General features: G+C 33.9%; 1 protein-coding gene across 5 annotated transcripts in view; it reads right to left on the bottom strand.

Annotated features, from left to right (window-relative positions):
- Positions 1-15,835, bottom strand: part of ctnna2 (catenin (cadherin-associated protein), alpha 2) — an 814,561-nt gene that overhangs the window by 372,906 nt on the left and 425,820 nt on the right. Inside the window, exon 8 of one of the 5 annotated variants that reach the window (XM_073948057.1) lies at positions 3,495-3,805. The exons of the other annotated variants lie outside the window; for them this stretch is intronic. Coding sequence (XP_073804158.1) covers positions 3,740-3,805 — 66 coding nt within the window. The 3' untranslated portion in view covers positions 3,495-3,739. Of the gene's footprint in view, positions 1-3,494; positions 3,806-15,835 lie in introns of those variants that run through there. 5 annotated transcript variants of the gene reach the window in all.

Raw genomic sequence — 15,835 nt, 5'->3', positions numbered from 1 at the left:
ATACGTGTATTTTTTTTTTTTTTTTTTTTTTTTTTGGTGTATTTGTAACTGTATTTGAGTATCCATTGAATAATCAAATGAAAGCAAATAAAATGGCAGGTAACACTGTTTTGATGGCCTATTTGAGTATTAGTAGACTGTCTGCTTAATATCTGTTGATACTGCTTCTTCAACAGACATGCAACTGACTATAAGAAACTTTGCAAGTACATGTCAATCTACGCTAACCGTAACCCCGACCTAACAGCCTACATATAATCTAATGAAAATTAGTTGCCATGTAGCTGCACTGTAACTTAAACTCAACAAACAGACCTTCAAAATAAAATGTGACCAAATGGCATTGTCTTCATTGTATAAAAGTAAAATGCTATACATTTTCATTGTTATAATTTCTTGCACACAAATTATTTAAAGGCTTTAACAACAAATATCAGCCCTCTTTCACTTTTTTAAGGCTATCCTTCACAATTACTCACGATTCACAATAATTGCATTCACATTTCCTGAGGAATGAATAAACTGGAACTGAATTTGACATTGCAGATCCTGCGATGTGATTATTGTGAAACATTGCGATATCGATGCTGAATTGATATATTGTGCAGCCCTACTTCATATTTACAAATGTTTACAATTAGTCTGTTTAACCATAAATTAAAATGTATGTTTCACAACATTCTAAATCATTGGTCTGTTATTGTATAAATACTGACTTTCAGATGCTGATCACAGTGAGCTTTGACTGGTTGATTTACATGTCGGTGGTGGGTGGTGCTTCAGCAAGGAAAGTTGTGATGAAATCACTAGGCTGAAGCCTAAAGTTTGGCTCTATGGGACTAAAGGACAACTAACAATGTCTTAAGATTCCCAAGGGAACGCCATTGTAGTCTCTCACAGACAAATGCTGCACAAACATAGCATCTTAAAACTGTAGGAATCTAGTCATTTATTGCCATAACTGCCATGGCCCTGAAATTAATTCGGACAGTTTTGGGCACTTTAGTCCCAGTTAAAATGTCTGAATGTTATTGCATTTGAGAACAAAACAGCTAAGCAAGCAGCATGTGTAAACAACTGATGGCATTCTCAGTACTAACGGGTTCGCAATTATACAACCGGTCTCAGGGTAGTTGTTAACAGACATATAAAAAGTCCAAAAAGGCACATTATTATTTTACAGTAACTGCTGTTTTGGAGCTGCTTTTTTAGCAGTTACCATGGTTACCATAGTAAATGTCTGAAAGGCTAATCTTTTTTCAATAGATTTTATGATGACAGAATGAAATAGCAAGCCAACAGAAATGAAAAGCACAAAAAGGCAATAAATTTCACTGCAAAGCTTTAGTCGTGTCAGGAGGTTATGAGGACATATGTGCCATGGCTGCTCAGAAGAGAGAACTGCAGCTGCTGGTAGTTTGCTGGTTCCTGCACTCAGTAATCCAGGTCAGAACCGGTTTCAGTGGGCACAGCGGGTCGAACATGGTTCTGGCCCTCTCAGAAATTGATCTCGGCATGTCAGTCTGATGGAATGGAGCTGAAAGCTGATACGCCGCACTGTGAGTCCTGCCGATGCAATCTTCTCTCTGACCTTCTCACCGAGCCAGAATGTACAGTCTGGCTGTATGTATACGTCTATGTGTATGCCCTACAGCTGTTATTGATATCACGATTCAACTTTACCCGACTTGTCACAGGTAATAATCTTTCAGACAGATTGATTCAGCAATTTAATTATTTCTTGAACAACTTCTACTTCCTGATGACATCACAAAGCCATGGGTGCAGTTGCATAATTGTGACTAATAACTTTGCTTATGTTTACATATGAAATTTTCTAAAGTCTAATGGTGTGGTTGAAAAACAAAACAAAACAATAAAAAATAAAGTAAATTAAAATGTAAAAAACAAAATAAATAAATAATAAAAATGAAATAAATAAAAAAACAATTAAACAAATAAAAAAATAATAATTTAATTAAATCTTAAAAACAAAATAAAAAATAAAGTAAAAATAAATAAATAAATTAAATTAAATTAAAAAATGAAATTAAATAAATAAATAAAATAATAAAATAAAAAATAAAAAATACAATTAAAAATAAAAACAATAAAACAATAAAAAAGTAAACTAAAATAAACTAAAATAAAACCCAAAAATAAAATAATATAAAATAAAATATAATAAAATAAAACAAAAAATAAAATAAAATAAATTAAAATAAAAGCTCCATACCAGAGACTAGTCAGAGTCAGTGTGGTGAGACCTCAGATCCACCAGCAGGTGTGTGTGTGTGTGTGTGTGTGTGTGTGTGTGTGTGTGTGTGTGTGTGTGTGTGTGTGTGTGTGTGGACCCCGACCCCCTGAAATAGCAGTGGCCACCCCCTGTAAAAAAATGGTAGCTCTGCCACTGACAGTTCGCCGTTTAATATCACAAATAGGTGTTCTTTGAATATATCAAATATATCGTTTCTTTAAATAGCCCACCAGAGTTTACTATAGTTCAGAATCTAATCATTATCCATAAAAAATACTAACTTATACTGTACGTAAATTAAAATGTAATTGAATTCAGTTTATGAATTCGAGTCACCGAAGCATATATATAAATATATATATATATATATATATATATATATATATATATATATATATATATATATATATATATATATATATATATATATATATATATATATATATATATACAGTATATACAACCAAATTACTGAAAAAACTACCTTCCAATAGTCAAAGTATAATTTGCACACGGTTGATGTATGTCTACTGAAATGCAACCATGGTTTACAAGCAAATATGCCATTACAGAATGCAAATGTGTTTTCAAGATATGAAGTTATGAAGTGCAATGCAGTGCCACGACGGCTCTCCTCAACGCCCTCACACTGACAAAACCCACACAAACACACAACTGCTGATGTGTATCATTAGAGCCAGTGCTGAGGCTGGTCTTTGAGGGTGCTCTGCTCGGGCTAGCTGGAAAGCCTAATGAGCTAGCAAATAACTGCAGAGACCAAGGAAACACACAAAAGCTGCACAGACACACACACACACACTCGTTGCTTAAAGAACTACAACGCGTGCATTCGCGCCCGTGCGTGGTGGTCTGCGCGCCTCACACGGCGTCTAAGAGAATCAGAAGAGACAGAGGTGTTTATCTGCTCTTCCCTCCGCTGCACATGGCCAAATAAAAACCAGAGAAGAAAGTTTCCTATTCTATAAAAGCGCTTTAGATCAATTGCGAGCATCCAGCCCACATCAAAAGCTGCTTTGCGCAGAGAAACAAAAAAAAGGGGGGGGGGGGAAGCAAGAAAAGGGAGGAGGGAACGAAAAGCACGAGGGGAGACTACAATTTGGGAGCACACACACACACACACAAGATGCTGCTTTTAATCTGCTGTTAGGCTTAAATACGAGTGACAGAGAAGTAAATGCAAAGTTGTGTCCAACAGGAACTGTTTGATCAAAAGGAATTGAGGAAGAAGATGGGAGCTTTTATTTTGTAGCATGTGCTTGCTTGTTTCATTTAAATGAATGGATATCACTGCTAAATATTATAATATTAAAGACAAATCTTTCAATGCACCAGAGGGGTAAAAAATACTGATGTTTTGAGTACTGTTGCTAGGAAACCATCTGTATTCCTGTTTTCACAAGACTGTCAAACACTCGCAATCACAGATTTCGAAGACATTCACCTCGAGTCCTATACATCATGCTATAATAGCGCTTCAGTGACAGTGATTATAAAGCTCAGGGGTGATAGAAAGACAACTGCACTTACCTTATGTTTTGATCATTCAGACAGCAGCATGTAAGAAAGAGCAGGAAAAAAGACACGTATTAGTTGAAGTGCTCGTCAAACATATAATTTACAGTACAATAATAATAAAGAAGAAAAGAAAAGAAGAGAAAACTGATGTCAGATGATTATTTCATATCCAATGTCTCGTATTGAATGTTTTTGTTGTTCTTTTTGGTATTCTATGCATGCCTTTATAAAGTTTGTGAAGTGTTTTAGATCGGAAAGAGCCACACAGTGGTGTAAAGTAACAAATTACAAACTCTCAAACTACTGTAGTTGAGCATTTTTTTTTCTCAGAAATTGTAATTATTGTAAGTAGTTTTAATAATGTGTACTTTTTTATGGTGCTTTCACACCTAGACTTTTGTTTTAGAACCTGTCTCTTTGCCCAGATATGTAAATCCAGCAAATGCGCTCTTATCTGCGCCACGAGATCGCCTGAATGAGGTGGTCTCGGCTCGATTGAAACAAAGTCTGGAGCAGATCGATTGTAGTGAGAAAGCGATACGATCCGAGCCCGGCTATATCACAGTGTTTTATGAATACGTAATAGGTATACGGCTATATGAAGAGAGAATTATGAGTAGGGCGCGAAGTCATTCCAGACATCCCAAGTCCGGGAGGAAGTTCCGGGAGTCTCCCGTAAATGCTGAGAGATTCCCAGATGCCCGTAAACAAGTGATAATCTCCAAAACGATGTTGTTTTTAGACTCTGGCTAGACATTGAATCTTGGTCACCTGACATTACAACCTAAATCTTGCCTAATATTAATGTATTATGATGTTGTGTGCCAGCAGGGCAATAACTAAATTCACTACAGAATGTTATGCTTACACACATTCACAAATTACATGTAAATGTGTCAGCTTTTTACAGCGTTATACTCACTACTTAGTGTACCACTCTTGAGTACTTTTGAAAGGGCTACTTTTCACTCATACTTCGAGTAATATTTATAACAGATACTTTTAACTCTATTTGCACTACATTTTAGGCAAGTAATGGTACTTTTAATTAAGTATGACTTTTCAGTACTTTTCCACCACTGGAGTCACAATGCGACCCGACAGCATATATTATAAAAGAAAGGTCAGGCTTAGTTTTAGAAAATTCACTGCAAACAACTAAAAAAAAAACTAAATAATCAACTTCATAAGCTGAAAATAAATAAATTAATAATAATATTAATAACAATAATAATAATAATAATAATAATAATAATAATAATAATAAAGTTTTATTTTAAGCCTCATTTTAGCGTACAAACTGATATTGTTGAAAACAATAAAAGAAAAGACAAGAAAAGAAAAGAAAAATAAACTGATGTCAGATGATTATTTCATATCCAGTGCCTGATGTTTTTTTTTTTTTTTTTGTCTTCTGTGCACGCTTTTGTAAAGTTTGTGAAGCGTTTTAGATCGGAATGAGTCACAATGCATGATTAGTCAACTAATTACCACCAAACAGCCTACAACTCGATTATTAACTCCGAAATTTTGTCATTTTTTAGGTTCTTTAATTAGCAATCTGTCAGCACTCTCTGTGCAAAACCATTTCCAGCGTTGATGAGAAAAACAGATTTAATAAAAACTATGACTTAATAGCTTCACATCTTATCATGAGTTTATATCCAACAGTGTGACTTTCTATAGAATACATATAAACTATAGAGTGTGACCTACTAAGATGTGCATCACCAATTAACATGCACACATCATTTTGTCACATCTCCTGTTGTTTTTTTTAAGAACCCCACCTTGACTGCAGCATTATATTAACACAGCACGCCATCAATTAACCATCATAATAATAACAATTAAAAAAAATGTGTGTCAGGACTCATCTACCCCACTGTTAACGATCAAAAAATGCATCTTATGAAAAACACAGTACTTTAAAATCTTTAGGTTAAAATAAAATCACACTGAACTCTTTTCAGCCACACAGACAGCACCCATACGAAGGCATAATAATAAGGATTAGACTTAAGTATGTATTATACACTCTAACCGGCCACTTTATTAGGTACACCTTACTAGGACCAGGTTGAACCCCCCTTTTCCATTCAGAATTGCCTTAATCCTTTGTGGAATAGATTCAACAAGGTCCTGGAAATATTCCTCAGCGATTTTGGTTCATATTGGTATTGATGGCATCACACAGTTGCTGCAGATTTGTGGGCTGCATATCCATGATGCGAATCTCCCGTTTCACCACATCCCAAAGGTGCTCTATTGGATTGAGATCTGGTAAATGTGGAGGCCATACTAATGGGCCCAAAGTGTGACAAGAAAATATCCCCCACACCATTACACCACCACCACGAGCCTGAACCATTGATCCAAGGCAGGATGGATCCATGCTTTCATGCTGTGGATGTCAAATTCTGACCCCCCCATCCGAATATTGCAGCAGATATTGAGACTCATCAGCCCAGGCAACGTTTTTCCAATCTTCTATTGTGCAATTTCGATGAGCCTGTGCTAATTGTAATCTCAGTTTGCTGTTCTTAGCTGACAGGAGTGCCACCCGGTATGGTCTTCTGCTGCTGTAGCCCATCTGCCTCAAGGTTCAACATGTTGTGCATTTAAAGAGGCTCTTCTGATGAGTGGTTATTTGAGTTACTGTTCCCTTTCTATCAGCTCGAATGGTAAAATGGTAGCTGGTGATAATCCCAGTAGATCAGCAGTTTCTGAAAAACTCAAACCAGCCGCAGCAGATCGTCCTGACCATGTCTACATGCCTAAATGCATTTAGTTGCTGCAATGTGATTGGCTGATCAGAAATTAGTGTTAACAAGCAGTTAGACAGGTATGCCTAATAAAGTGGCCAGTAAAAAAACATAGTACTTCGAAATCTTTAGTATAAACTGAAATCACACGGAGTGCTTCACAGCCCCACAAACAGCACCCACATGAAGAAGTAGCAGATTTCTTTTCCGATGACAAATGCACATACGTTAACATATCGTCCAACCCTCACGGGCCGCAATCCCTCCCATAAATCATCATTATCTAGCAACAGGAGCCTTTAATGCTCGATTAATAAAAACTCCCAGCCCTGGACTCGGCCAACACAGCTCATCCTTATGTTTCTGTAATGTACTTACAGCTGAACCCAAGCATAATATGTTTGGGTTAATTGTTCTGGGACGTGAGCAAGTAACTTTAGCTTAACGGGGTGGCGTTTTAAATCTGGGAAACTGTTTTAAATGCAAACGCGAAGGCCAGATTTGTCTTTAGGGAGGTAACATGACACTTGTTGCCTGAAGCTGCGTGGAGCCCTGAAAGCGATCCCAAGGTTTACGACGGGCCATTACAGTTTTTTAGATAGTTTAATTCTAAGTTGGTCTCTAACCTTCTAACTGCTTTTTATATATCGGGCAGAAATCAATGGAGGGCTAAGTTGCTGGCCTTTGAGCAGCCAGACGAGGCGGATCAGAGGCCGACAATAAAAGAAAAAACTGTCTTTCAAGGCAGCCTTGAAGAGAAAAGCGAAAGGGGTAACTCTTTCCTCTCAACACTTTTTATGTTTTTGAGCTCTCATAGTGCTTTATGACTATTTCATCTTTATTTATGATATGTAAGGCGAGTTTGTGTGTGGGAACTGGTCACCCATTCGGCTTTGTTCATTACCCTGCACAGCAAAAATGAGCCGAGGGGAGTTTGACGGAGTGTTTGTGATGCTGTTGTGATTCATGAATATTTCCACGATTTTAAGAAGCTCGCTTTGCTGCTGCATTGCAGATAAAACGAGTTGCTTTCCCGTTCTCTTTATATGCCTGAGAGCTGGGAGAAAGAGAGACATCCATGCATTTTTTTGTGCTTATCAAGGTTTCTAATGTTCTGAACAGAATGCAAAGCATCTCGATTTTAATATTCTAAAAGAAAGGCCACGCTTACTTTCAGAGAATTTGCTGCAAACAACTAAACAAACACTAAATAATCAACTCCTTGAGCTGAAAATAAATAATAATAATAATAATAATAATAGAAAGATCGAATCGGCAAGCGTTGCTTATTTTAAGCCTCATTTCAGTGTACAAACTGATCTCCGCTAAATATTTACAGATATTTTACATCACATAAACATGTGATCAATGTTGTTTGACATCTATTGATGAATATTCTTAAACATCTGCTAGTATATCAATCTTTTAGATTAAAAAAGAATGGTGTGTATGTGTTTTTTGTAGAATAATTCCATGAAAAACATCTTAACGTAAGCAGATTCACAAACATTACTTGATGTAGATGAAGAAAACATCTGCTATATGCTGGTCTAACATCCATCAAACAACATTTTGATTGACATTTAGATGCATATAAAAGGAATGTGCTGCTTACGTGCTGTAGAATAAGTAAATCATTAGCATGGTAAATAACCAGCGGTGCATATGTGAATCATTTGAGACACTGTGAAAACATCTGGACAATGTCTGATTAGAAACATTCTGCAGATCAAATCTATCCGATCAAATATGGACTACTGAAGTGTACTGTATGTGATATTTTAAACATGATTTGTGCTCAAGACACTTAAAAAGAGCTGATTCATTTTCATTTAGTAACAAATGATAAATGTCAAACAAACATCTGCTATATGTCTTTGTAGTGTCTCTGTATTGGTAGGAAAACTACCTCACGCATTTAAATTTCAAATACCACCTGACCATGATGTCTAAATAATAGTACTGCCTATTTTATTTTATTTTTGTTGCATAACTGTTATCTAACTGCTAGAGAGGGGAAAAATTAAATGATAAAAAAGGCTAGAAAACAAAGCAAAACGCCACCAAAACAGCCATCAATGGACAAGACTTAACAAAATATAGCTGGTACTAAGGCTGAAATACGAGGCTGACAGCCAGTATATTACTAATGCAACATCAATGTTCAAAAAGTGGAAAGTGTTTCCTTTGTGTTTTGAAAAGTTCAGCATACTAATTTTAATCAAAATTATCCCCTTTTTTGGAGCTTACACAGAGACATTTCATAATGTCACTGCAGTATAAATCAATAGCCAAAATTATATCATGTACAACAGTGTTGTGTAATTTATAGGGACATACCAAATTTTAGGCCACCGTAAATTGCTAGATACAATTATATATATATATATATATATATATATATATATATATATATATATATATATATATATATATATATATATATATATATATATATATATATATATATATATATTAGGGATGCCACTGTTCTCAATATAATATTGAACCATACAGTACGACCTCCACGATTCAATACGTGCTTGTGAATTGCAGTTTTCTTGGTTAAATAATTTATGTGCATTTTATATCTCCCCGAATTGACTGTGTGCGCCTGTAAGTCTATAAGCTGAGATGAGGAAACTCCTCCCCGTGAGTAAATTTTCAATCACTATGCTCTTAAGTTAGGGGGCGCTTGACCATCATACCACACTTTAACATTGCGAGCGGCGTTGAAGTGAGGTTGAGGCAAAAGTTCAAGGAAGCGCCGGCGAAGTAAGGCAACAGTATGAGGAAGCGCTTGCGTCTTTTAAATCTGCAGTGTGAGGACATTTAGATTTTGCTGGTAAGTAAAATGCAAAAAAAAAAAAAAAAAAAAAACAGTAAACAAAAAATAACTGTGAACATCTGCAGCGCCATCACCCAGCAATATCACTGTCTAAAGGAAGGATAGCAAAGAACGTAATAAAGTTCTTCAAATAGCAACAATACCTTGCTGAATCTTTCAAGTGAACATATCCAACTGGTTCCAAGAGACACATAAAATAACAAAAGCAGTGCCGGTGTTCTTATTTTATTTTCTTTATTTGTTACTTTATTTTCTTTCCTTCACTGAAAAAAAAAAGATGTCTGCAAAACTTATTTGTGTTGAATTTAAACACACAAATTAAATTTTAGAAAATTCAACTTAATTTGTTTGTGTAAATTCAGCCCAAATAAATTGTTTACAGCCACTTAGCGTTAAAAAAAATGTAAATCCAAGGAATCATCTCTGAATATTTTTTCAGTGTTCTTTCTTTCTTTCTTTCTTTCTTTCTTTCCTTCCTTCCTTCCTTCCTTCCTTCCTTCCTTCCTTCCTTCCTTCCTTCCTTCCTTCCTTCCTTCCTTTCTTTCTTTCTTTCTTTCTTTCTTCCTTCCTTCCTTCCTTTCTTTCTTTGATGGAAAACTGAGCATGTGAAACTGACTGAGAAGTAAACAGTAAAAACCTACAACCTCTCGATCTGTAATTTTAAAAAAACTCCCAGCAGACCTGAGCATCACACAGCAAAAAACAGACCAGAAGTAAAAAATCCAAAAATAAAGTACCATAAATTACCAATAAGCAATGCTACTTTTTCCACATGGCTGCTATCATTACCATGACTACTGACAACTAGATTCTTCCTTCCTTCCTTTTTTTCTTCCTTCCTTTCTTTCTTTCTTTCACTTCCTTCCTTCTTTCCCTTCTTCCTGCCTTCCTTTTTTTTCTTTTTTCCTTTGAGTTTGGGCCCAAAGTGTTAATATCTGTGCATGCCTACTAAAAGAAAAAGAAGAAAAAAAAAAAAAAGAGAAACGTGAAACTGACTAAGAAGCAAACAGCAATCTCCATAAAGCATTACATCTCTCCATCTGTAATGAAACCCAAACTCCCAGCAGACCTGAGCAAACTCCCAGCAGGAAACAGACCAGAAGTAAAAAAATCCAAATATAAAATACCCCAAATTACCAATAAGCAATGCTACTTCTTTCTTACTTCTGGAAAACAGCTGACAACTAAATTCTTCTAAGAAAATTAAAAAAAAAAATGAGTATCCACTTTCTCAGAAACACAAGTCTTCGTACAAACAAGATCCTTGCTATGAAGCTTCCGAATGATTAAGTTTTCCGCAAAGGTAGACAACCAATCATAAACAAACAATACTATAAAACGAGAGTCATTCATAGCTCTTAAAAAAATAATAATAAGAGGAGCTGAATATATATGGTTGTGTGTGAGCAAATCCCTGAGGATCCGGAACTCCAAGTTAAAGCATATTAGTCCAATTCCATCAATTAGTTAAGTGACTTGCATATGCACTCCAGTGTTACTGCTGCGCTGTACAGATTTGGTGTGGGTGTTATTAGTAGCATAGATTTCTCAGAAGCACTTCAAAAGCAACAGTCATAGACTAACAAAAAAAAAAAAAAAGAGAGAGAGAGAGAGAGAGAGAGAGAGAGAGTGAGAGTGAGGGTTAGTCATAATGGCACAAATGATCTCCAGGGCATTTAGCAGACCACAGTCATACTATTTATTGCTATGAACTGTATGTATCACAACACGGTTATTCATGACAGGAGTGGGCAACACTGCAGGCACAACTAATCAAATCCCGTCTTGACCGTCTCTGACATATATGTTTTTGAGTCATGTTCCAGGGGCTTAGCAAACAGCTGACAGGCACACGGTGACGTCTGATCAGACATTAGCGTGCATTAGCTTAGCAAAGCGTGTCATAATGTCATTTCATCTGAGCTAGTTCTTCGAGCTGAAGCTGATCCCCCTCTTCTCCTTTCCCATTACCGGTCACGTAATAAGAGATTGCGTTCAATTGGTGAGAAGGGCCGAGGACGAAAATCAAATCGAATTCAATCGGATTAGATCAAATCAGTCAAATAAATGGTGCTCTGGAGCGCGCATCACCTGAGGGATTAAAGCGAATCGGTTCTTATGTGTTCAATTGCTCTTCAAGTCAACGAACAATCGGCACAGAAGCAGTGCTGGAATCTGAAGGCTGACGGAGGCGGGAAGTTAACTAGCGCTAATGTTGAGCAATTGTTAACAATGATAGGAGAAGGGTTCACCATAGGGGGAAGACAGGAGTGTAAATAAATAGTTTGCCCATGCTGTTATTATTAGCTAACTCAGATTCCAAACTACTAACATGCTGTTACATGTTTCAGTGCAATGATCTATTTATGTTGACTTCTGAACCAATTACAAAAAACTTTATGCTCATATACTGTAAGATTTATATAATGCAGCTAGCAAGCATTTCACTTCCTTCCTTTCTTCTTTAATTATTTCTTCCCTTGTACTTTATTTTCCTACCTTCTTTCCTCCCTTCCTTGCTTTTTTCTTACTTTATTTCCTACCGTCTTTATTTCCTACTTTCTTTCTTTCTTTCTTTCTTTCTTTCTTTCTTTCTTTTTTTCTTTCTTTCTTTCTTCATTTTTAACTGTATTTTTACTACTTCTTTCCTTCATTTATTCCTTCCTTCCTTGCTTCTTTCCTTCCTTCCTTCCTTTTTAACTTCATTTTTCTTCCATCCTACTTTCCTGCCTTATATTCTACCTATTTACTTCCTTTCTTCCTTCCTTCCTTCCTTCATTCCTTCCTGCTACTTAACTTTATTTTACTTCCTTTTTCTCTGTCCTTCCTTCCTTCTTATCTCCCTTCCTTGCTTTTTTCTTTTTTACCTTTTGTCCTTCTTTTCTTTCTTTATTTTCCTTCCTTCCTTCCTTCCTTCCTTCCTTCTCTCTTTCTTTCTTTCTTTCTTTCTTTCTTTCTTTCTTTCTTTCTTTCTTTCTTTCTTTCTTTCTTTCTCTTCCTTCCTGTCTTTCTTTCTCTCTTCCTTACTTTCTTTCTTTCTTTCCTCTTCTCCTTTTTCCTGTTTTTTTTTCTCTTTTTTTTCTTTTCTTTTTTTCTGTTTTTTCTTTTCCTTCATTCCTTCCTTTCTTCCTTCAATCCTTCCGTCTTTCATCCCTTCCTTCTTTCCTTCATCCCTTCCTTTCTTCCTTCCTTCTATCCTTTATTCCTTCCTTGCTTCCTTTTCCTTCATAACATAAATAAAGTCAGAAATACTGTAAAACTTTGTAAGTGTATCAATGAAAAGTAACTGTCATCTGATTGAGGACATTTTCATATGCAATGTGTTACTACAAATACTTGATTTCTGGAATCTGAAGCCTTAAAAGAATACGAATATAAATTAGATAAATAATCAACATTTAAATAAACATTTAAAATTTTAAATAAACTACAACTTTTCCTTCAACAAACTACTTATTTTCCTACTTATATATAAGCATTAATGCAGATGTAGTAGTTCATGTCATATATGGGATTGCATTAAGTGCTTATAAAATACTAACAAAGTCAATATGCAAGCTATTAAACAAACTGAAAAAATAAATACTTCTTACTAAGTGATGCAAACAATTTAACAGACAAATAAACAAACAAACAAACAAACAAACACATACATAAATAAATGAAAAAAATATTTCTAGTTCATTTACGATTGTATTATAGCTTTATGTAGACTCCATTGCACAACCTAGTCCATTACTTAATAGGTGTAGTGTTGAAGAATGGTAAACAATTTTGTCAAGCTGTGCAGTGGCGCCGGTGTGCTGATTGCACACTATAATTACAGCCCAACCGCAAAGTTGCACTTCAGAGTTGATTTCTTGAAGCACACTTAGAGCAGCCCGCTTCTGACTCAGAAACATTGGATTACACACTCAGTTCGGAGCATGGTAGCCTATCAATAATGCAACCACGGCTGTTTCAAAAGGCTCCAAGACACATAAAGTTGAAGACTGACAACATTACCTTTTTTTTCCAAACTCTATTCAGTATTTATAGAGCTGAATTGCTCAACAAAGGGAGTATATTAACTCATGCATGTGCGTTTTTATCCTGTCTGAAATGCCAGTCAAGAAACTGTGGACTTTCCAAACACTTTCCAAAACAAGTTATCTGAGCTACTGGAAAACAATAAAAATAAAATAAACAAATAAATAAATAAATAAATAAATGAAATGAAATAATTATTTTGAATTATTTTTTATTTTGTAATACAATAATATGTCAATACTAATAAATGCATAAAGACTAATATAAATAGTCTGTTTTCATTAATTTATTAAAAAAAACAAAAAGTGAATCAATAATTTTATTAATTTAATTAAAAACAAATAAAAATTTGGTTAATTTAAAGCTAAACAAAACTAATACAAAAAGCTGTCAAGGAACAAAGAATATAGCACATGAAAACAATACAAATATGAAATAAATTAATTATTGTATACAGATAATACAGTTAATGTATTGTATTTTATGTTAAATGAATAGTAAATATATAATTTTATGATAAGAAATCAAGTGATTTTATAGATCAGCAGGCATTAAAAAGTGTACAAAAATGAACAAATAAAGCACAATACAATACAACAAAATAAAAATATGTATTGTTTTAATAGTCCTGTATGGTTGCGGGGTCGGCTCTTTGGAACAAGTCCTCCATTTAGACTTGTCCATATGATAATGACTTTTTTACACATTCCGGCTGGCCTGTCACCTGGGCCTGTCACCCTCATACACTCATACACTACGGACAATTTAGCCTATGCAATTCACCTATAGCATGTCTTTAGACTGTGGGGGAAACCGGAGCACCCGGAGGAAACCCACGCGAACGCAGGGAGAACATGCAAACTCCTGACAGAAATGCCAACTGAGCCGAGGTTCAAACCAGCGTCCCAGCAACCTTCTTGCTGTGAGGCAAAAGCACTGCATAATAAATGAATAAAGATTAATATGAATTTATTTAAAATCAAAAAGTGACTAATCTAAATATTTAGCAAGACATAAAAATAAACTAACAATAATATTTTAATAAAATAAAATAAATAAATGTATTTTGGATTTTTTTTTTGTTAATACATTAATATGTCAATACTAATAAATAAATAAATAAATAAATAAATAAATAAATAAATAAATAAATAAAGACTAATATAAATGGTCTGTTTTTGTTTATTATTTTTAAATAAAAAGTAACCAATTAAAATTTTTATTTAAATCTTTTTTTATTATATTAATCTAAATAATAAACAGTTTGGTTCATGTCAAGCAAAACAAACTTAAAAATGCATAAAAAGCATTTAAAAAATAAAGAATATAGCACATAAAGGCAATAAAAATATGATAATAAAATAATCTTACTGTACTTTTTATTTTGAATTATTATTAAATATATAATACTATAATAAGCATTAAGGAAATTGTATTGATCAACAGGTATTAAAAAACATACAAAAAAACTAATAAAATAAAATAAATTATTAAAATAAAATAAAATTATGTTTTTTTGTTAATACACTAATATTAAATAGTATTAAATGAATAAAGACTAATATTTTAATACTAATAATTTATTAATTTTAAATAAAAAGTGACTAATTTAAATATTAAGCTAAAACTGAATAAACTATTATTATTATTTTATAAAATAAAATAATAATAAAAATATGTATTTTTTTAATACACTAATATGTCAATAGTAATAAATTAATAAAGACTAATGTAAATGGTCTGTGTTCAATAATGTATTCATTTATTTAAAATAAAAAGTAACTATATTGAAAAATTAAGCTAAAAAGTATAGTATATAGTAAATAGTATATTATTTATACTATTTAAAAAAATAAAATAAAAATAAGTAAAATTAAATTTAATTTAATTTAATAATGTAATTTAATTAATTTAATTTAATTTAATTTAATTTAATTTAATTTAATTTAATTTAATTTAATTTAATTTAATTTAATTTAATTTAATTTAATAGTTTGGTGCAAAAATCATCTACTCTTTTTTTTTTCTTTTTTTTCTCCAAAATAATTTTTTGTGACTCATAATATGTTTGCATTACAGCATAAGATCCTCTTCGGCCTTGTTGTGAGACAGCAAACAAACTCATCAACATGCAGGCCAAACAGCCCAGGCTATGTATACTAGCTTTGCTAATTAAAAATGGAAGGCCACATCTATCCACATGAGCAGTTTGTTCTTAATTGCAGTGAACGCGAGCATGAAGCCAAGGAGAGAAGTGCAGATAGAGGCGTGACACTAATTGCTAAGCCTTGCAACTATAAACGAACAATAAATACATGGGCGAATGCTAAACAGTCTGAAAACACTCTTTCTGACAGCTCATCATATTGGGATGTATAGGAGAAAACTAAAAGTAATGAG

This window comes from Danio rerio, chromosome 1 (genome assembly GCF_049306965.1).
Source record: "Danio rerio strain Tuebingen ecotype United States chromosome 1, GRCz12tu, whole genome shotgun sequence".
In the NCBI taxonomy this organism is placed as follows: Eukaryota; Metazoa; Chordata; class Actinopteri; order Cypriniformes; family Danionidae; genus Danio; species Danio rerio.
Note: the sequence above shows the minus strand (reverse complement) of the source record. Positions and strands in the feature narration are given on the sequence as shown.